Below are 23,873 nucleotides of genomic sequence, written 5' to 3'. Positions count from 1 at the left end.
CGGCAGAGCATGGCCGTGTTCTGCCTCAGACGGGAACGTGCAAGTCAGATAACTAATTTTTTGCCCATCTACGCGTGTCCACAAATGACTGTGAAAGTTCCTTGAGTGTTGATTTTAGAGTTAGAAATAAATTTTAGCAAGTTGGCAAATTCACAAATACAGAATCCATGAATAATCAGGATAGGCTGTATCTTCTAATTTTTTTCCACATTAAACTTATTATTGTGGTAATTTTTAGAAAGTGGAGTGACAAAATAAGCTTCCAGAAAATCAAATTACAGTATAACTTGGAAGACAAAGTGAAACTTTTAAAATAAATAGAAAGCATTCTAAAACACAATATATTTTCATTTATGCATATATACCTGGGTATGGCAAGATTAATGATACAGCAGGTGTTTAAAAGAGGGAAGGACACTGCAGAAGAGAAGACAGAGAGAAGAGGTAGGGCTATTTATTATATTCATTAATCACGAGACCCCCGTGGATAAAACTGAACCAACTAAAGGCAAGTTAAAAACAATAGCTATGAATACTGAAAAGATTTACTCTGATCTTTTATCAGAAAGACTACTCTCACCTCCAAAAGCATGTTTTTTTAATGAGAATAGAGAAGTATGTTGAATTAACATGTATGGTTTAACTTAAATATATAAATTTGGGGGAGGAATTGAAAGATCATGTTTATTTATTTGCCTTTCTCAGTTCAGGTTTGCCTTTTCTTATGTATAAATACATGAACACAGACACAAATGTAGCTCCCTGTCAAAACCAAGTTGCAGATATACAGGATTGTCAATTAAAATTTTTTTTTTTTAATTTTTAAATTTAATTTATTTTTTTATACAGCAGGTTCTTATTAGTCATCCATTTTATACACATCAGTGTATACATGTCAATCCCAATCTCCCAATTCATCACACTACCCCCCCCACCCCCCGCTGCTTTCCCCCCTTGGTGTCCATACGTTTGTTCTCTACATCTGTGTCTCTGTTTTTGCCCTGCAAACCGGTTCATCTGTACCATTTTTCTAGGTTCCACATATATGCATTAATATACGATATTTGTTTTTCTCTTTCTGACTTAAAAATGGTTTCTGTTGTAGGAACAGCAGCAATATTGGTATCGACAGCACCTGCTTAGTTTGCAGCAGAGGACAAAAGTGCATTTGCCGGGACACAAAAAAGGTCCTGTTGTAGCAAAGGATGCAGCTGAGCCAGTAAAGGAAGAAGTTACTGTACCTGCCACCAGCCAAGTACCAGAACCCCCTCCGTCGGAGGAGCCCCCATTACCACCCCCTAATGAGGACGTACCACCTCCTCTCCCACCTGAGGAACCCCAGGTAACCATGAAATTAATTACTTGGTATTTATTAAGTTCTGTTTTTTTTCTGATTCATACATATATGTACCTTTGTTATAAATGGATATATATTTTCATGTGTTTTTTTTTTTTAAGTGCATGTAAAATTTCATTTGTGGAATAATCAGATGTATGCCATATCAGGTTTAGAAAAGGCATTTTTTCGTCGTTTAAGTGAGAGTGAAGAATTAGACACTCTTCTGAATTGAGTGTCTCTAAGCAGTAAAGGGATGCAAGGGTGGGTGTTTTCGTATTGGCAGCACAGGGCAGTAATTAAGAGATTCAGCTTTTATTGTCAAACTGCCCGGGCTGTAGTCCAGGCATTGCTACTTGCTGGTGGTGACTCTGAGCAAGTTAGTTAACCATTCTATGCTTCAATTTCCTCATCTACGAAATGGGCATATTCAAATAGTAGCTTTCTTATTGAGCTATTAAAGCATTAAATGTGATAATCCTTGTCCCTTAGCATACTGACTGGCACATGGAAAGTTCTCACATTGGTCCAAAGGTCATTGTTCTCCCAAGAGTCTTATGTGGAAACATTATTGAAACATGATGATTACACTGTAGTCAGCTGGTGAAAAGTGACTAAGGTGAAAAAGAGATTTCTCATATAGTGAAAAGGATAGTAACTGTGGATTGACTTTCTGCTGGGGAAATGGTTATCCTATTTAGGAACAGTGAGGTGATTATTCTCGTAAAGACCGTGGGATTTATAAATTCCTTTGTATTAGTATCCATGATCACAGTATAGATAGAACCAGGTATTTTATGTAAAGATAGAATAGCTTTTCTCAGAGTTGCAGGGATTCGGGACTTTATAACACAATACTATTACAACACAGTACTTTATAAAATATTCAGGTTTCTTATTAATTTGGTTGCTGTTTATGACTTAGAAAAAAACTGTACCCTCTCTTTTATCTTTAGTCTGAGGACCCAGAAGAAGATGCCAGGTTAAAACAGTTGCAGGCTGCAGCAGCACACTGGCAGCAGCACCAGCAGCATCGAGTTGGCTTCCAGTATCAGGGAATAATGCAGAAGCACACTCAGTTACAGCAGATCCTACAACAGTACCAGCAGATTATACAGCATCCACCGCATATACAGGTGAGTGCTTCCTCAGTTGCCACATGGGAAATTGCCCCAGGATGTTAAAGGGATTTGTTTCTCATGAAAGAGATTTAAGTATGAAGAAGGAAAGATATCAGATGTTTCCCCTGGAGTGCCCAAGTAGTTATTTGTCACATTACTGGGGGCTTGGGAAATGTGGTATTATGAAAATGCTCTTGGGGAAGGGCAGGTATAGTGGAATCTTCTGATCATGTTAACCCAGGCAGATGTTAGAGTACTGTTGCTAAGGGATTTAAGAACCAGGGCTTCTTACAGACTCACAGACATAGAAACAAACTTATGGTTATCAAAGGGGAAAGCAGGGGGAGGGATAAATGAGGAGTTTGGGGTTAACAGATACACACTACTATATATAAAATAAACAACAAGGACTTAACTGTATAGCACAGGGAGCTATATTCACTCTCTTGTAATAACCTATAATGGAAAAGAATCTGAAAAAGAATGTGTGTGTGTGTGTGTGTGTGTGTGTATTTTTTTTTCTTTTTTTTTTGTGTACACCTGAAACTAACACAATATTGTAAATCAACTATACTTCAATTTAAAAAAAAAAAAAGGAATTCCCTGGTGGTCCAGTGGTTAGGACTCTGTGCTTTCACTGCTGAGGGCGTGGGGTTCAATCCCTGGTCGGGGAACTAAGGTCCTGTAAGCCGCGCAGTGGCCAAAAAAAAAAGATGAAGAACCAGGGCTTCTTATGTCGCTTCAAGTTAACCTGTGTTTTTGCCTGAAAAGCACTGCAGTAACAAGCAGAAATCCACCAGCAAGATCAAAGCAACCACCACAAAAAACCTAAGCAAATGCACCACAAAAGATGAAGTGATTTAGATACTTGTTTGTCTTGTATCTGTGAGGTATAAACTTACGTCTATATGTCTATAACAGATCATTTTCAATAGTAATATTTAAAATGACCCATAGTAGTAATAAAAACTTGAAAAATACTTATTGCTGAGATAGGTATTTGCTTTAGTGTTTGGTAGATTTTTTCCAACTCAGTAATAACATATAAATAAGTCAGAGGGAGAAAGACGAATGATCATCATGGAAAGGATTTAACAAGCTTATCCTTAGCCTCCCAAAGTCTTGTGTTCTAATTTCCTAAGGCTGCAAATGCCCTTGATTCATTAATATTTTAACTTATGATTAATTCTCTTATATGAATGTCTTGAAATAATTTTTATCCCTTTATTTGTAGACCATGTCTGTAGATTTGCAGATGCGGCATTATGAGATGCAGCAGCAGCAGTTTCAACATCTCTACCAAGATTGGGAGCGAGAGTTTCAGCTGTGGGAGGAACAGCTTCATTCCTATCCTCATAAAGATCAGCTTCAGGAGTATGAGAAGCAGTGGAAAACATGGCAGGGACATATGAAAGCCACTCAGACCTATCTCCAGGAGAAAGTCAGTTCATTTCAGAACATGAAGAACCAGTATATGGGGAACATGTCCATGCCGCCACCTTTTGTCCCATATTCTCAGATGCCTCCACCTCTACCAACAATGCCTCCTCCGGTATTGCCTCCATCATTGCCACCACCAGTGATGCCCCCTGCCCTGCCTGCTTCAGTGCCACCACCTGGCATGCCCCCACCTGTGATGCCACCTTCTCTACCAACCTCTGTGCCCCCACCTGTGATGCCTCCATCTCTCTCTTCTGCAGGGCCACCACCAGTTCTACCCCCTCCTTCCCTCTCTTCTGCAGGGCCGCCACCAGTTCTTCCCCCACCGTCTCTCTCTTCAACAGCACCTCCACCTGTTATGCCCCTCCCACCATTATCTTCAGCCACACCTCCTCCAGGAATGCCTCCCCCTGGAGTTCCACAAGGGATACCTCCTCAGTTAACAACAGCCCCAGTTCCACCAGCCTCCAGTTCTCAGAACTCACAAGTTCCAGAGAAACCTAGACCAGCACTGCTTCCCACTCCTGTGTCTTTTGGTTCAGCCCCACCCTCAACTTACCATCCTCCATTGCAATCAGCCATTGGCCCATCTGAACAAGTGAATTCTAAAGCTCCACTGAGCAAGTCTGCTCTGCCATACAGTTCATTCTCATCTGAGCAAGGACTTGGGGAGTCTTCAGTTGCTCCATCTCAGCCAATCACTGCAGTCAAGGACATGCCAGGGAGGTCAGGTGGATTACTTCCAGATCCTCCTAGAAGCAGTTACTTGGAAGGTCCAAGAGGCCCAAGGTAGGTCTGCCTTTTTTTTGGGAGCGGGTGGGGAGTGGGGGTGTGGTGGTTTTGCTGCTTTGCTGATACAGGCTGAGTAGGCTTTTACGTTCTCTTTGTACTTTTATATACCTTCCTGGTTTACAGTTAATAATGTTAGTGTTGTTCACTTATTAGACATGACATAATGAAATCTAGAAATGGCAACATCCCCCCCTTTCTTTGATGTCATTGCTTTTATCCTGTATGTAGCGATTTTAGTCCAGGATGAATGTAGTGGTTTAGAGTAATGCTTATCAATTCCTTAGTGACTGTCAGCTTCAAAAGCAATTTTTATTAAATTTATTGATCTTTTTTGCTTTTTGTTTATGTAACAAATAACTGGATTGGTAACTTCTTTCTGTGACATGATATGCCAGCTGTTGGAGATAAAAATGAATAAGCATCTAGTGAAATAAAGTAATGAAATTTAGTGTAAGGGTAAATAGGACTTTTATTTTATCCATTTGTTCAGCAAATATTTATTAATATTTGTGCTTCCAGCAGTGAATGTAACATAACAGACACAATCCCTGCCCCCATGGAACTTTTATCCTTTATATTTTCTCAGTTTAGGAGATGTTTTTCTTTTGTTTGAACCACATTTTTATTTAGAAAAGCACACAAAACATTTACTAGTAGTTTCTAAATTTTTTCTTATACCTTTTAAAAGGTGTTAAATTTATTTTTCCAAGTTGGTAAAAATATTTTTTCCCCAAGTTGGCCTAAATGATTATTTTCTTACAAAAACATTTTCAATCAGATTTTTTTCCAATTGGAAATTGTACTGGAAATACTCCTTATATAAAATTTAGACAGGACAGGAAAGTATTGAAAAAAAGTCAAAGTCACCTAATTCTACTATCTGGAGGTAATAATGTTTAAAACATATGTCATAAAAAATTGAAGCATACTAAGTGTATTATTTTGTAACTTGGTTTTTCCACTTGTCAGCATTGGTTAGTTTTCCATCTCAGTGTTGATGGATCTACATCATAATTTTAAATTTAAACCTCATTTCAATATTTGAAAACAAAATATATTTTTTATTTGTTCTCCAAGTTTATATTCAGAAAACAGAACTCCATCCAAAAATGAAAGCTAATTAAAGGCAATTAACGTGAATCCGCTGAGTACCAGAAGCCTTGTCAGAAGCTTTACATACATTATCCCGTGGAGTCTTCTCGACAACCTGTGAACTTGGCAGTTTCATACCCTACATTTACCCTTTACAAACTGGGGCTGAGAGGATTGGGTAACTTGCTCAGGATCATGTAGGTGGGAGAGTAGAGCCTAAGTCCACGTAGTGGGAGCTGAGTCCAGAGGGTCCCCAGAGCAAGAGCACTAGTTAAGCACTGTGTTTAATGCCGTGATTCAGTGATGTTCATCCTGTCAGTGATTACAAGTGCATTTGTAGTCCTGATTTATTTGGCATGTGTTTCATTGAGCATTACCTTTTAGATACGGTGACTGATTTGCTATATGAGAAGTATGTTCTTATAACCTCATAAAACATAGATTTCCTGCTCCCTTTTTTCTGTCATAATTACGTTTTCTCTGTTTCGCCTACCAGATCTTGACGTTGTAAATTTAGGACCTACTTTAACTTTTTTTCTTTTGCCTCAGGGTACAGTTAATACTTTCAGTGCTAGGAGGATCTTAGTTAGCAGTTACCTAGTGCAACTTTCCCTCTATATAGCAACTCACCCTTGTGTTGCATTTTGTCATCCTAGGTCTTGCACATATTATCTCATTTATTCCTCTCAGTGATCTCATGAGGTAAATGGATAAAGGGAGCTGAGATTTGGAGAGGTTATAAATAAATTGCCCCAGATGACACGGCAAATAAATGGTTGAGATGGAGTTAGAATCCAGGGCCTTCTGACCCACTCTTAAGTCCACTGTGCTTCCTGTGACAAGCAGCTGATGAGCTCAAGCAGAGCGTTGGCACTGTGATAAGGAACACTGCCCTACGATGTGCTGACAGTTTTACAGAAATTGTATTTCTTACATTGAACATAATTGTGTTGCCTTGACTTCTGCCTCTTGATTCTAGATCTGCCTGTGTGGTGCAACACATAATGAATTATCCTGTCCCTCTTCTACAGTGTATTCCTGCCGTTGTTTAAAGACCATCCTCTTGTCTCCCTCTACCCACCTTAACCATTCTGCTGTGCCATCAAATAAACTGAAGTTCTTTTCATATTAACATTGGTGCTAGCTTTCTCCTGCTATATTGTTCACTGTCCTTTTTTAAAAAAAAAAATTTATTTATTGATTATTTGGCTGCGCTGGGTCTTAGTTGCAGCACTCAGGATCTTCATTGTGGCGTGCGGTATCTTTTTAGTTGTGGCATGTGGTATCTAGCTCTCTGACCAGGGATCAAACCTGGGTCCCCTGCATTGGGAGCGTGGAGTTTTAACTGCTGGACCACCAGGGAAGTCCCTGTTCACTGTCCTTTGAAGGGCCTTTGGTTTGTCAGTCTCCTTCAGAATGAACACTTACTTCAGATGGAGAAGACCATAGGCCTATTACTAACTTTGTTATAAAAATGTACTTATATGGGCTTCCCTGGTGGCGCAGTGGTTGAGAATCTGCCTGCCAATGCAGGGGACACGGGTTCGAGCCCTGGTCTGGGAAGATCCACGGAGCAACTGGGCCCGTGAGCCACAACTACTGAGCCTGTGCGTCTGGAGCCTGTGCTCCGCAACAAGAGAGGCCGCGATAGTGAGAGGCTCGTGCACCGCGATGAAGAGTGGCCCCCGCTTGCCGCAACTAGAGAAAGCCCTCGCACAGAAACGAAGACCCAACACAGCTAAAAAAAAAAAAAAAAAAGTACTTACATAGCTGAACAAATTGCTTTTTTTTTTTGGTCAGTACTCTCACAGTGTTGACTCATGTTGAGCTTAACATCAATTTGGCCAGCCAGGTCTTTTTCACCTTACTGTTATTAAGCCAGTTCTCTGTCACCCTGAACTTGTACAGTTTTTTGTCTTGTGGTTTGTTTTTTTTTTTTCCTAAGACTTTACATTTCATCTAGTTAGGTTTGGGCCTGCATTCTAGTCTGCTGAATCTTCATGAATGGAGATTACACTGTTTTTAGATATGAGATATCCCTTCCTGGCTTTTTCCACCTGCAGCTTTGATAAGGATGGCATATTTTGTCCTTGAATTGTATCCTGCTCACATTTCTACCTTGTTTTTTTTTTTTCCTGCCTTGTTTTAAAAACCTTTCCCTGATCTAGCTGTGTCATTGCCATTTCTATTACCCTTCTACTTCTTTTGTTCACTTAGCCCATGTAAAGTATAGTTTGTGACTGTTGCCCAGGCATGGTTGTTTTTGTTTTTTTTTTTTAACCTTGTTACATGGGAGAAAAAAAGATCAGTGGGAAGCCGGTCAGTGAGTAAAAGAGACTGAGGTAAGAATAATCCACACTATTAAGAAAACTTATGAATTTCCTTTATTAGTTGAATTCAGAGTTTGCTATATATATAACATACGGTAAGCCACTCTAGTTTTTGTGTGTGTGTGTGTGTGTTTTGTTTCTTAAACAAAGCTGGGTAGAAAAACAAGAACTGAGAACACAGTTAACTGATTTACCAATTACACACTGTTAAATAAAGTACTGGAAATTACTTTGAGTTTTTTGAAAAATCCAGATTTAGGCTGCTTTCTAAAAACTGAAGGTTTACAAAAAGTCAAGTGACATAAGTGCATCATATGTAAATAGCATACCACATTGTTGAGCATCTGGGGCAGCTTTTTGAAACTGTTTATGTGTGTATGTATCATTGGATTCATCAAGTCTTGTGGAAGACTACCACAGCTCCAATAAACTGTCACGTTAGTGGATGTTGGTTTCCAAGAATCTTTTATTTTCAGTAATAAAACTTACTTATTGAAGAGGAACATATAGAGATGTGCACAATCATAAGTGTACAGCTTAGTAAATTTTCACAGGTACACCTGTGTTATCGCGACTCAGATCAAGAAATAGAAATTAACAATGTCTGAGAAGTCCCACTCATGCCCCTTCCCATTTTTCCTCATCCCAAAGATAACCACTATTCCAACTTTTTACACAATAGATTAGTTTTGCCTATTTTTGAACTTTATATAAATGGACTCATGCTGTATGTACTCTTTTGAGTCTGGCATCTTTCACTTGACATTATATTATTGTGAGATTCATCCATGTTGTGTGCAGCTGTAGTTTGTTTCATTCTCATTTCTTTACAATATTTTATTGTATGAATATACCACAATCTGTTTATCCATTCTAATATTGATGGTCATTTAAGTTTTTGGTGGTTATTATGAAAAACACTGCTTTGTGTCTTTGGTGCTATATATGTCCCTTTAGGGGTGTGTGTGTGTGTGTGTGTGTGTGTGTGTGTGTTTGTTTGTATTTAATTTTGTTTAGATATATGCCAAGGATGGGAATTGCTTGGTCATAAGAGTACGAATATGTTCTGCTTTGATAGATATTGTCAAACAGTTTTCCAAAGTGGTTGTGTCAGTTTACACTCTCACCACCAGTGTTTCTGTATTCCAGTTTTTTTGTATCCTCATTAGTACTTGGTGTTATTAAACTTTAAAATTTTAGCAATCGTGGTGGATGTCTAGTGGTATTGTAATATGGCTTTAATTTATATTTCCCCAATGACAAATGAGATTGACTTCCATTCCATTTGATTTTCGTTCAGTTGGATTTCCTCTTTTATGAAATGCTGATTCAAGTCTTTTCCCTATTTTTCTGTTGGATTATGGTTTTCTCTTATTGGTTTGTAGGAGTCCTTTACATATACTAGATATCAGCTCATACGTCTAGATTGTCTTGACTGTTTCTCACTCTGCAGCACTTTTTGCAATCTTACCCTTCAGTATACTAAAAAAGTAGTCTTCACTTTACCATCTAGATGGTCCATTGGAACCTTTTTAAAAAATATTTATTTATTTATTTATATTTTGGCTGTGCCGGGTTTTAGTTGTGGCATGCGCAGTCTTTAGTTGCAGCATGCTGACTGTTAATTGTGGCATGCAGGCTTCTTAGTTGCAGTTGTGGACTCTTAGTTACGGCATATGAACTCTTAGTTGTGGCATGCATGCGGGATCTAGTTTCCCAACCCAGGATTGAACCCGGGCCCCCTGCATTGGGAATGTGGAGTCTTACCCACTGGACCACCAGGGAAGTCCTGGAACCTTTTTATTTTTTTAATTTAAAAGTAATTTTACAAATAATTTACAGAAGTAAGAATAAAGGCATAATGAAAACAACTTAATAGAAATTTTAATTAAAAATTTTTTAATTAATTAATTATTTTTTGTCTGCATTGGGTCTTCTTTGCTGCACGCAGGCTTTCTCTAGTTGCAGCGAGTGGGGCTACTCTTCGTTGAGTTGCGTGGGCTTCTCATTGCGGTGGCTTCTCTTGTTGAGGAGCATGGGCTCTAGGAGTGTGGGCTTCAGTAGTTGTGGCACGCGTGCTCAGTACTTGTGGCTTGCGGGCTCTAGAGTGCAGGCTCAGTAGTTGTGGCGCACGGGCTTAGTTGTTCCACGGCATGTGGGATCTTCCCGGACCAGGGCTCAAACCCACGTCCCCTGCATTGGCAGGAGGATTTTTAACCACTGTGCCACCAGGGAAGCCCCTAAAAATTTTTAAAGAGTAAAACTCTTCTTATCGAGTAAATTTTAAAAGAGTAAAACTCTTCGCATCAAGACACACAAACATTATAGAAGATGAAATAATTCTGTCACATATTCTTTTTTTTTTTTTAAATGAAACTCACATGCACAAGGTGAGCCCTTTTTTTTTTTTTAATTGTATTTATTTATTTATTTTTATTTATTTATGGCTGTGTTGGGTCTTCGTTTCTGTGCGAGGGCTTTCTCTAGTTGCGGCAAGCGGGGGCCACTCTTCATCGTGGTGCACCGGCCTCTCATCGTGGCCTCTCTTGTTGCGGAGCACAGGCTCCAGACGCGCAGGCTCAGCAATTGTGGCTCACGGGCCTAGTCGCTCCACGGCATGTGGGATCTTCCCAGACCAGGGCTCTAACCCGTGTCCCCTGCACTGGCAAGCAGACTGTCAACCACTGCGCCACCAGGGAAGCCCCACATATTCTTTTAGCAAAGCAGAATGGTCCAGGTTCTTGCCAAAAATATGTGATGAAGTCTTTCCTGTTTAATAACTATCTGGACGACGATACCACATTTCCTTTCCGTCCTTAGAACTATATTGTTCACTCATCCTATCTTGAGTTTGAGAATATTCATCTAGGATATTGTCATCCGAGGACTCATAGTCAGAGATTTTGCTTGTATGATTAATTTCACATCTTTATTAGGACCTAGAGTGTAGCTGTCTCTGCATTTATCTTTTGACTCATTTAATAATTTTTTTAAATAAATTTATTTCATTTATTTTATTTTTGGCTGTGTTGGGTCTTCGTTGCTGTGCGCAGGCTTTCTCTAGTCATGGCGAGTGGGGACTACTCTTCATTGCAGTGCGCGGGCTTCTCATTGTGGTGGCTTCTCTTGTTATGGAGCACGGGCTTTAGGCACGCGGGCTTCAGTAGTTGTGGCGCACGGGTTTAGTTGCTCCGCGGCACGTGGGATCTTCCCGGACCAGGGCTTGAACCTGTGTTCCCTGCGTTAGTGCGTGGATTCTTAGCCACTGCGCCACCAGGGAAGGCCCATCTAATAATTTTGACACAACTTTCTCTGTCACTTTTCTTTGTCAGGAAATGAAAATTTCTGAATTCTCAGTTGTGCTCAATGAAGCTAAAAGCAGGCTGCAATATTTTGGGCCATGCAAGGAGGGGTGACAGCTTATTTCACAATTCCATCATTCTTTTGTTGTCTTCGTATTTTTATCTTTAGCATAGTTGGGGATAATTGATAAGGAATGATGAGTAATAATGAATTCTAGGATAAGAAGATCACAAAATGTTTCAATATATAGAAAAAAGATTCCATAATGTATCTTAGGTTTATGAAAAAATTCAGTGGGCCTATATGGTAATTGCAAGATAATGTAAACTTCATTCTATTTATCAAAAAGTAAATTTTCTCTTTGTTCTTAGGAAAGCCTGTAGGAAAAAAAAAAGTCGTGAAATATCAATCCTTACAAATAGAACTGTTTTTAAAAAACTCAAAAACTATAATTGAATCCAGTGAACCCAAATGAACCCCAAGGGTTAATGGTATCTTTTGATTAATAGAAATTCTTGATTTTTTTAATTTAGTAGTCTAATTTATTGATCTTTTCTTTATGGTTAGTGCCTTTTCATGTCCTGTTTAAGAAATCTTTGCTTACTCCAAGGCCATAAATACATTATTGTATTTGTTTTCTTTTATTGTTTTACCTTTCTATTTTAAAATCAACAATCCATATAGAATTGATTTTTTTGTTAAAAAAAAATGAGGTAGGGTAAGGTTCATTGTTTTCCATATGGCTATCAAGTTGACCCCAATACCATTTATTGAAAAAGTCATCCTTTTCTTACTACAAGTGTCTCCATCATAAATCAAGTGACTATATATGTGGATTTGTCTGTGGACTCTGTTACTTTGGTTTATTTGTCTATCCTTACACCAGTGTCAAATAGTTTTAATTACTGTAGCTTCATAATAAGTCTTGATATCTCTTAGTGTAAGTCCTCCAATTCTATGTTTCTAGATCAGGGATTTTCTGTGAAGGGCTGAATGGTAAATATTTTTAGACTTTGTGGGCCATGTTTGGTCTCTGTCAAATATTTTTCTTTCTTCCTTTTTTTCTTTCTTTCTTTTTTTAACCTATAAAAATATTTTAAAAATCAGTCTTAACTGGGTTTGGCCCGGGGCCGTAGTTTGCTGACCCCTGATCTAGATTGTCTTGACCATTCTTGGTCCGTTCTGTTTCCCATATAATGCTTAGAAGCAGCTTGTCAGTTTTCAGAAAACCGCTGGAATTTTCCTGAACATTGCATAGACTCTATTGACCATGTTGAGGAAGAACTGACATATTAATAATATCAAGGCTTCTGATCAGTTATACCTATTTTTGATTAGTTTTAGGGTTGGAATTGTGACCTCTTCCATTCTGTAGCTGTCTTACTAGGTTTAACAAGGGACTATGAACACCATAATTTTTCTTAATGCTTCCATTTGCCATGGCTTTTCCTGTTTATAGTGATTATTTCTCTTTGGAATTTTGATTTTAGGATCTTGGTTATACATATTAGAAAATGGCATTATTTCACATGAAAACTAAAAGGGCAGGAATTTGATTCCAGAATTTAAAATCTTGTAATTACTGTGGTCTGCAGATGTGTGTTTATATATTGTGATAATCAGACATTATCTTGCTTAAGGGTATTTGTATTTCTGCATCCCTCTTAAGTTTTTGTACCCAATTTGGAGTATATTTTTTGTATCAAGTTTTGAAATTTTTATACCTAGTTCTGATGGTTTCATACCTAGTTATAGGGTTTTTATTTTTTAGAAGTTTATGAAATACCTAACTGTACAAGCAAAAATTTTCAAAATATTTAAACACCAGAAATTTGTCTTTTTTTCTTTTCATCTAACCAATGTACAATGCATGTGTTTTTGTGTGATTGTATTTAGTGAATGTATACTATGTTTGTACTTTATTTCCAGTACGTTTTTATATGTTAAAAAGGTCATAGTAGTTCATTGTGTTGATGTAAAGATGGCTTATTTTCGTACATATGTTTAATATGAGTATCTCTAAATATATTTATTCCAAAGGCCTAAAAGCTCTTTACTTTTATAAATCAAAAAGGTTTTGATAGTCTGACATTTTGTAACATCCTTGAACTTTGAAAAATTTGAAGTGCAGTATTGATAACTAATTTCCATTTATATGTAGTGTTGAAAGTATATTTCAATTGGTTTAACATATTCTCACTCCCCAAATAAAAATAAAATGATGACCCTTGGCTCCTGGTCAACAATTAAATCTAAAAGCAAAGCACCCTACCTTTTCATAAACACTGCATATTATATATGCAGGCATGAGGCTTACAGAAGTGAGTTCATTACGTTTTACAACTTTTCCGCCATGTTCACTTCATCTATATCTTCACACCTTTTAGTGCCTCTTGCTTCCTTTATCCTTTCCTCTGGCCTTTGCATATGCTCTTTTCCTTGTTTGGAATCCCCTTTCTGTCATTTTTTGCTTTATCAATTCTTACTTTTCCTGCCCTGGGGATGGCACTTCTATAATTATGTGTGGAGATCTTTCAGTGAGTCAGACATTGGGGATACTTAAGTGAGCAAGACCAACATGCCCCATATTTATCAAATTTTGTTCTGTTGATTTACTTGTTTCATTCTTCTTATGGACTGTGAACTCCTTGAGGTTAGGTATCAGTTTATTTCCAACGCTAACACAGTACATGACAATTAGTAGGTGTTCAATAAATGTTGCTTATGCCAGAATGTCTTAGTTGTGGGTAAAATTCTCAAGGCATTCACGGTTTAGTTAGAAAGCAGTTCATTCATATTCAGAATTTGATTATAACACTAGCTAACATGTTGAAAAGTGTTCTTATACTGACTTGTGTATTATATATAGTCTTTTCTTATCACTTATATGAACTAATAATTGCTGAATTCAATACAAAACAGATGACTTTACATATCTTTAATGACCTAAGGTGTTATTTCAGACACTTTGAATTAATAAGTGTAACTTCAAGAAAAGGAACCAAATCATCACAAAACCTGAAATGGCATACTTTTTTTCCTTCATAAATATGTGGTCTTTATCTTTAGCATTGCAACGTACCTTTTTTTTTTTCTGGGCTGCATCACGCAGCTTGTGGGATCTTAGTTCCCTGAACAGGGATCGAAGTGGAAGCTCGGAGTCCTAACCGGGAGTTCCCTGTGACATAATTTTGACAAGCACCTGGTCAGCTCCTTTCCTCTTTGTCCAACAATAGCTGTGTCAAGCCTTCACTATTTTGCATAGACCATCTGTGCTAATGCTGCTTTCTCTGTCTTAGCAAACATTATTATTTCTCTTTGTATCTTTAATTTAGCTTCCTGCTTCACAGAGAGAATCAAGGCTTTCAGGCCCAATGAAACTCACTTCTCGGCCTTACCATTACTTAAGTTGCCATCCTAATCTTTCTTGTAGTCTCAGAAGAAGCCCTTTTCCTGGTTTGGGCTAACACTCTCTGTGTGTCTTTTAAAGAAATACATTTTACATTTTTATCAAAGTGATACATGCACATAGTTTTTTAAAAATCAAGAGAAACAACCACCCACTGCCCCAAACCACCCTAGACGTATTTCCTAATGACATCTTTTAATTCTTTAGCTGTTTCTTTTGGTAGTTACCTTCATATCACTAAATAATGTGTTGCTACTTTTTTGACTTATACATGTATACTTATACATTAGATACTACATGTTTACTTCCTATTCTGATAGATAAAGGTTTAGTTCTTATACTGTTCTCTAACCCCATCTGCCCAATATATTTATTTCATTCAGTAAATAATGTTCATAGAGGCAAGCAGTGTACCGTGATTACATTTCCTTTAGCATAATAACTCCTCTAGAATTTCCAGTTGCCTTTCTTCTTGCAACATCTTTTTAAAAAATATATTTATTTTATTTATTTATTCGGCTGCATTGGGTCTTAGTTGCGGCACGCGGGATCTTTTTGTTGCAGCGCGTGGGCTCTTAGCTGTGGCACACAGGCTTCTCTAGTTGTGGCACACAGACTTCTCTCTAGTTGTGGCATGCGGGCTCAGTAGTTGTGGCACGTGGGCTTAGCCCCTGAACCACCAGGTAAGTCCCTCTTCTTGCAACATCTTTAAAATAATCCTCCAACTCCAGTCTCAAAAGCAACATCTCTTTTTCTCTTGAGATCTCTCCCCCAGATTCATGCATTCTCTTGCTTTTGCCTGGGCTGGTTGGCTGGTTTGCTGCTCTCAAGATCTGTCATATGGCTGTTACTCCAGCATTTCCCTTGACTATCCTTCTAGATTGGATTCACTGTTTACTGAATCTCATGGCTTCCAGTTTGTGGTTTAGTGCCTCCTTTTCCTGGAGTGCATGCTCAACTAAGAAGTTGTGGGTTGGAGTTTCCTGAGCCCTTGCATGCCTGAAAATGTTTTAATCTAACCTCACACTTGATTAGTAATTTGGATATATAATTTGAGGTTGCATATATTTTTATTATAATTTATGTAAACTAAAAAACAAAAGAAAACAAAAAGTTTACCCATTTTTCCCACCTCCACACCCTGCCTCTGGCAACCATCAGTCTGTTCTCCATATCTAAGAGCTTGGTTTTTTAATTAATTAAAATTTTTTTAAGATTCCAAATATAAGAGAGATCATATAGTATGTCTTCCTCTGACTTATTTCACTTAGCATAATGCCCTGCAGGTCCATTTATATTGTTGCAAACGAAAAGATTTCATTCTTTTTTATGGCTGAATAATATTCCATTGAATGTATATACCACATCTTTGTTATCCATTCATCCATCAATGGACACATAGGTTGTTTCCATACCTTGGCTATTGTAAATAATGCTGCAGTGAACATGGGGTGGGGGGGAGGTGCATATATCTTTTTGAGTTAGTTTTTTCGTTTTCTTCCAATAAATACCCAGAAGTGGAATTGCTGGGTCATATGATAGTTCTATTTTTAATATTTTGAAGAGCCTTCATACTGTTTTCCAGTGGGCTTCACCAGTTTACATTCCCACCAATAGTACACAAGGGTTCCCTTTTCTCTGTATCCTTGCCAACACATGTTATTTCTAGTCTTTTTGATAATAGCCTTTCTAACAGATGTAAAGTACTATCTCATTGTGGTTTTGATTTGCATTTCCCTGATGATTAGTGATGTAGGGCATCTTCTCATGATGTCTTCTTTGGAAAGACATCTGTGTATCTTCTTGGGAAAAATGTCATTTGTCTGTTGGAAAAGTGTCTATGATCTTCTGCTCATTTTAAAATCAGATTGTTTCTTTTTTTGCTGTTGAGTTGTATGAGTTCTTTATATATTTTGGAATTAGCCCCTTATCAGATACATGATTTGCAAATATTTTCTCCCATTCAGTAGGCTGCCTTTTCATTTTATTGATGATTTGCTTTGCTGTGCAGAAGCTTTATAGTTTGATGTAGTCCCACTTTATTTTTGCTTTTGTTATTTTGCTTTTTTTTTTAAAGTAAGCTTTTTAAAAAATTTTATTTACTTTATTTATTTTTGGCTGCATTGGGTCTTCACTGCTGCACTCAGGCTTTTCTCTAGTTGTGGCGACCGGGGGCTACTCTTCGTTGAGTTGTGCGGGCTTCTCATTGTGTTGTGCGGAGCGCAGGCTCTAGGTGCTTGGGCTTCAGTAGTTGTGGCATGCGGGCTCAGTAGTTATGGCTTGCAGGCTCAGTAGTTGGGATGCATGGGCTTAGTTGCTCCGCGGCATGTGGGATCTTCCCAGACCAGGGCTCAAACCCATGTTCCCTGCATTGGCAGGCAGATTCTTAACCACTGCACCACCAGGGAAGTCCCTGTTGCTTTGCTTTTGATGTCAGAATCAAAAAATCATTGCCATGATCTATGTCAAGGAGCCTACTGCCTATGTTTCTTCTAGGAGTTTCATGGTTTCAGGTCTTACACTCAAGTCTTTCATCTATTTTTTTTTCTTCCATCTATTTTGAGTTAATTTTTGTGTATGGTGTAAGGTAATAGTCCAGTTTCATTCTTTTGCATTTGGCTGTCCAGTTTTCCCAATACCATTTATTGAAGAGACTATCCTTTCTCCATTGTGTTTATATTCTTGGCTTCTTCGTCATGAATTAGTATAAACATGGGTTTATTTTTAGGCTCTTTATTCTGTTCCGTTGATATGTGTGTCTGTTTTTGTACCATACTATTTAATACTGTTTATATACTGTTTACTGAAGTTGAACATAATTTAGGATCAGCGTTTAAGGTCAAGGTTTTAGGGTCAGCGAGCATTCTCTTTTCTTCTGTTACCTAGTGTAGCTGTTGTACTGTTTTGATTCTTTTCCTTTTTAGTTGGTTTCTCCCTACTGCCAGAATCTTATTTAATCCCTTTTCTTTTAATATTTTATAGTGGTTTTTGTTTGTTTAGTTTTATTGACTGTACTGGATACTTAGTGAGCTGGGCCCTTTCCATCTGGAGATTAGAGTCTCTTAACTCTGGGAAATTTCTTTGTCCTATTTCTTCATTTATTTATTTTTGTACTCTTATTTTCTGTTTTTATCTTTCTGGAACTCCTCATTTGTAGGATTTGGACCTGCTGGATTGATTATATTTGTCTCTATTCTCTCTCATTTTGTTGTACTTTCTGAGATACTTCTAATCCTTTTATTGCATTTTTTTAAATTTTGAGAATTAAAAACCAATTCTACAGTTCTTCTGGTTCTGATCCTTTTTTTTTTTAAATAAATTTTATTTATTTATTTTATATTTACTTTTTTTAAAAATATTTTTTATTTATTAATTTGGTTGCACCGGGTCTTATTTATTTATTTATTTTTATATTTATTTTTGGCTGTGTCGGGTCTTCGTTTCTGTGCGAGGGCTTTCTCCAGTTGCGGCAAGCGGGGGCCACTCATCATCGCGGTGCGCAGGCCCCTTCACTATCGCGGCCTCTCCTTTTGCGGAGCACAGGCTCCAGACGCGCAGGCTCAGTAGCTGTGGCTCACGGGCCCAGTTGCTCCGCAGCATGTGGGATCCTCCCAGACCAGGGCTCGAACCCATGTCCCCTGCATTAGCAGGCAGAGTCTCAACCACTGCGCCACGAGGGAAGCCCTGATCCTTTTTTTTTTTTAATAAATTTTTTCATTTATTTATTTTTGGCTGCATTGGATATTCATTGCTTTGCACAGGCTTTCTCTAGTTGCAATGAGTGGGGGCTACTCTTCGTTGTGGTGTGCATGCTTCTAGTTGCAGTGGCTTCTCTTGTTGCGGAGCACACGCTCTAGGTGCGCGGGCTTCAGTAGTTGTGGCTCACGGGCTCTAGAGCGCAGGCTCAGTAGTTGTGGTGCATGGGCTTAGTTACTCCACGGCATGTGGGATCTTCCCGAACAAGGGCTCGAACCCGTGTCCCCTGCATTGGCAGGTGGATTCTTAACCACTGTGCCACCAGGGAGGTCCTCATCCTTTTTTTTTTTTTTTTTTTTTTTAAATAAATTTATTTATTTTTTTTTTTGGCTGTGTTGGGTCTTCGTTTCTGTGCGAGGGCTTTCTCCAGTTGCAGTGAGCGGGGGCTGCTCTTCATCGCGGTGCGCAGGCCTCTCACTGTCGTGGCCTCTCTTGTTGCGGAGCACAGGCTCCAGACGCACAGGCTCAGTAGTTGTGGCTCACAGGCCCAGTTGCTCTGCGGCATGTGGGATCTTCCCAGACCAGGGCTCGAACCCGTGTCCTCTGCATCGGCAGGCAGATTCTCAACCACTGCGCCACCAGGGAAGCCCCTTTTTTTTTTTTTTTTAATATTTATTTATTATTTAGGCTGCAATGGGTCTTAGTTGTGGCGCGCAAGATCTTTATTATTATTTTATTTTATTTTATTTTTTAAATTAATTTATTTTTGGCTGTGCTGGGTCTTCATTGCTGCACACGGGCTTTCTCTAGTTGCGGTGAGTGGAGGCTACTCTTCATTGCAGCGTGGCAGCTTCTCATTGTGGTGGCTTCTCTTGTTGCAGAGCATGGGCTCTAGGCACACGGGCTTCAGTAGGTGTGGCATGTGGACTCAGTAGTTGTGGCTTGTGGGCTCTAGAGCACAGGCTCAGTAGTTGTGGCGCATGGGCTTAGTTGCTCCACAGCATGTGGAATCTTTCCGGACCAGGGCTTGAACCTGTGTCCCCTGTATTGGCAGGTGGATTCTTAATGACTGCACCACCAGGGAGACCCCTCATCCTTTTTTATATATAGCAAATTGTTGTCAATTTACTGATACAGTATCTTTAAGAATGTCTCTGAGGGCTTCCCTGCCGGCGCAGTGGTTGAGAATCTGCCTGCTAGTGCAGGGGACACGGGTTCGAGCCCTGGTCTGGGAGGATCCCGCGTGCCGCGGAGCGACTAGGCCCGTGAGCCACAATTACTGAGCCTGCGCATCTGGAGCCTGTGCTCAGCAACGGGAGAGGCCGCGGGAGTGAGAGGCCCGCGCACCGCGATGAAGAGTGGCCCCCGCTTGCCGCAGCTGGAGAGAGCCCTCGCACAGAGGCGAAGACCCAACACAGCCAAAGATGAATGAATAAATTAATTAATTAAAAAAAAAAAAAAAGAATGTCTCTGAGGATACTAACTTGAGAGTTGGTTTTTTTTTTTTTAAGTTCTCTTCTGTTTTTTTTTTTTTTGCATTATGTCTGTTTCCTCCAGATCCATGTTCTGTTTATCTTTGGTCTCTTCTTTTCATTTTGGAGACATTTCTCAAATATATTGTGATCTCTGGTTGTCCATTTATATTTAAGAGTGGGAGACACTGAAGCTGATTGGGAGCTCTGTGTGTATGTGGGGGGCTAACCAATTGTCAGACTTTGCTTTAGGTGATAGGGCAAAAAACTGTGCTAACGCTACGGGACCCTCAAATTCATGCATTTAGAGACATTCAAGACCAGGGAGGGCTTCCCTGGTGGTGCAGTGGTTGAGAATCTGCCTGCCAATGCAGGGGACACGGGTTCGAGCCCTGGTCTGGGAAGATCCCACATGCCGCGGAGCAGCTGGGCCCGTGAGCCACAACTACTGAGCCTGCGCGTCTGGAGCCTGTGCTCCACAACAAGAGAGACCGCGATAGTGAGAGGCCCGCGCACCGCAATGAAGAGTGGCCCCCGCTCGCCGCAACTGGAGAAAGCCCTTGCTCAGAAACGAAGACCCAACACAGCCAAAAAATAAATAATTAAAAAAAAAAAAGACCAGGGAAAAGCTGATCAGTGGTTCTGAATATAGATTTTAATTTACATAATTTTATCCCCAAGTCTTACTTGTCTTTCCCCAGCATCCCTGGATTCTGAGAATCCTGATCCTCTCTGGGTTTCTCTGGGCAAGCCAGCCCCATTTTGATTGTATCCCTCTCTGCTACCAGCAGTCTAAACTGCGGCTTCTTCCTGCTCCATATGTTACCACTCATGTTTGTTCTTTGTCTTCCAGAATTTAAAAACAAAATTCTCATCTACTGGTAGCCCCTTCTCTCTGTTTATAGTGAGTTTATTTATTTTTATTTTTATTTATTTATTTATTTAATGTTATTTATTTATTTCTGCATTGGGTTTTCGTTGCTGCGCGCAGACTTTCTCTCGTTGCCGCGAGCAGGGGCTACTCTTCGTTGCAGTGCACGGGCTTCTTATTGCGGTGGCTTCTCTTGTTGCGGAGCACCGGCTCTAGGCACGCAGACTTCAGTAGTTGTGGCTCTTGGGCTCTAGAGCACAGGCTCAGTAGTTGTGGCGCACGGGCTTAGTCGCTCCGCGGCATGAGTTTATGTATTTTTTAATTCCTTGCGGTGACTCTATATAGTGTCGACTTGGCTGGGCTGAAGTACATTTTCCAGCCATGTTTCTTTCTTTCTTCTATGTTTCTTATTAGGGTGGGTCACAGGGGAGATTTTTGTGTCTAACATGAAACATTTATCCCTGGACAACCAGAAATTTTCTCATCCTTTCCCCAGAAAAGATTATAAAGCCCCTTTTTTGTCTTTGGGGAAATCTTCATTCTCCCTAGCTGGTTTACATCCCCTCTTTGATATTCTGTAACTTAAATTCTGAGTTATAAAGCTAGCTAGTATTAATACATCTTATGTTAGATGATAAGGAAGAAAAATCAATTAAAAGATATTTGACTAATAAATATATATTTAAACCTTTAATATCAAACGTTAAGGAAGAAATATTCATAACTATCACAGCCCTTATTTCAGCAACTGGTCATGTAATTACAGTTGGTATTTATAACTGCCTTCTTCCTCTACTTAATCCATATTCCCTTTGCTGTCAGTGAGCACCTCAGCTGGTCTTGGTTCCTTGCCTGGTGGAGTGACCCAAACCTTCATTTTTGAAAGGTCTGAGCTATTCTCAACCCTGCCTGAATTGAGTTATTGTAGTTTTCTGTTGACTTTAATCACAGGACATGGAAGTACTAAGGGGTGTCCTAGAGGATCTCCTCCATTCCAGACATACTCCTCACCCTCACTGTGTAGAAATAACCCAATTTCCCCTTGAACGACAGGATTAATCCCCCCCCCCCCGCCACAGCCAGTACAGTAACTCCCTTTTTTGCTTGTTGATTCAGAACCCAAAGTGGCCAGATGGCAGTCTGAACTGGAGTTTAATAGAGTCATTGTTGTGTCCCCTGATAGAAGCATTCTCCCTTTGAAACTAAGACTTCTAGATTACCAAAGACTGATGTCACAGGGATAGGAAGTTAATATTTTGCTGAAACCGAATTTATTACTCTCATTTATTTCCCTAACAAATGAAAGAAAAACCCTTTTATTTCTCATTAGAGGCATGAAAGGCATGACCATCACCGAAGCCAAAAACCTTGGAACCATCCTAAATTCTTCCTTTTCCATTATTTTAATCCCACCTGTTAGAAAATTTATCAGCTTTACTTTCCTTCACATCTCTCACTTTTATCTCCTCCTTTACATCCTCATATCAATCACTGCCTTAGAACAGACTTCACCTTCACTTACTCAAATTGTAGAGACAATCTACAATTAGCTTTTCCCACTTATCCATCTACTACTTTTCTGCTAGAGAAATCTTTTAAAAATCACGTCATATTTAGTGGCTCTACGTGCTTAAGGTAATTTCCAACTTCTTACCCAGCTGAATTAATTCATCTGTTGTAACAGAGATCCAAAGTCACATGGCTTTAACAAGTTAGAAGTTTATTCTCTCTCAGGACTTATATGGTGGCTCTCCAGTGTCGAGAATCCAGGTTCCTTCTGATTTGTTACTTTACCATCTCTTAGTATGTTGCCCTTATCTACATGGTTCAGGATGCCTCACCACCATGTCAGAGCCAGCATGAAAAAGAAAATGGTGAAGAGAAGGATGTGTTCTTCCCTTTAAGTTTACAACCTGGAAGGATGTGTAAATCATTTTCACTCTCAGCTCATTGGCCAGAACATGGCTAAAAGTTCCAGCTGCAAGAGAGTTTGGGAAAGAGAGTCTTTAGTCTGGCTATCCTTATGTCTAGCTAATAATGGAGAGGCTCAATTACTGTAGAAAAAGGGGGAATGAATTTTGGAGGTGTACCAGTAGTCCATGCCACCGAGGTATACAAGGTCTTCTGGAGATTGACCCTTGCCTGGCTCTTTACCTTATCTCTTAGTGTGCTGCTTTTCCACTCCTTCTCCTTTCCTAGGTGTCCTAGACTTTGTTTCCTCTTTCTTTCAGCCATGCTAAACTGTTTGCCAAACATGCTATGCTGGTTATGTTTCTCTGCCTTTCCTCATAATGCTTCTTTAGCCTGAGATGTCCTTGCCACCCACTCCCGTCATCTCCAATACTCTCTGTTAACCTGATCTCTGAGAATTTGTTTTTCAAGAGTTAACTTAAGCATCTTCTATTATATAAAGCCTTTATTGGAGAGCACCACCTTCACCCTGGTAGAACTGACCATTCTCTCCTCTGTTGCCCTTATTATGTGCAGATAGACTAGTCATTGTACCTTTTGGCAGTTATTTACACTTAGATTCTTTCTCTTCCATTGTAAACCCTTTGAGGGCAAAGAAGACATTTTATTCATGTATCCCTTGGATGTAGCATAGTGCCTGACAGAGGATATACACTAAATATTTACCAAATATGCAAGTGGGTCCATAGCAAAAATATATCTGTCCAGATTTTTAAATGTCAGGGCATGCTTTTAAGACATAGCTGGCTGCTGTTTTTTAAACTTTTGTCAATTAGTCAAGATGATAATGTTAGCTCCAACAGTATCTATAATCATCCTATATTATCTTGTTAATTGTTTCATATTTAGTTTTTAGTTATAATTTAACTCTAAAAGTACTTTCAGAATTAGCTACGGGACTTTTTTTTCTGTTTGAAATGAGTGGACTTTTCTGTCTACTAAGGCACAATATTTATAATTGCTTTTTAACAATTCAGTGTATCAGTGACTTGCTGCAGGAGATTTGTCCTGAGACCTTCTGAGCTCTGCCACCTTAACAT

The 23,873-nt window shown here is 39.2% G+C and overlaps 1 protein-coding gene across 4 annotated transcripts in view; it reads left to right on the top strand.

Moving 5' to 3' along the window:
* Positions 1 to 23,873, top strand: part of YLPM1 (YLP motif containing 1) — a 68,727-nt gene that overhangs the window by 8,607 nt on the left and 36,247 nt on the right. For all 4 annotated transcript variants that reach the window (XR_014242287.1, XM_082383835.1, XM_082383834.1 and 1 more), the window contains exons 2-4: positions 1,106 to 1,342; positions 2,293 to 2,472; positions 3,692 to 4,686. Coding sequence is in view for 3 of the 4 variants with exons in the window: in XM_082383835.1 (XP_082239961.1) it covers positions 1,106 to 1,342; positions 2,293 to 2,472; positions 3,692 to 4,686 (1,412 nt within the window). In the remaining variant the exon portion in view is untranslated. The remainder of the gene's footprint in view (positions 1 to 1,105; positions 1,343 to 2,292; positions 2,473 to 3,691; positions 4,687 to 23,873) is intronic.

Source organism: Balaenoptera borealis (genome assembly GCF_965194805.1).
Source record: "Balaenoptera borealis genome assembly, chromosome: 3".
Lineage (NCBI taxonomy): Eukaryota > Metazoa > Chordata > Mammalia > Artiodactyla > Balaenopteridae > Balaenoptera > Balaenoptera borealis.
This window is presented reverse-complemented; position numbering and strand designations above follow the sequence as displayed.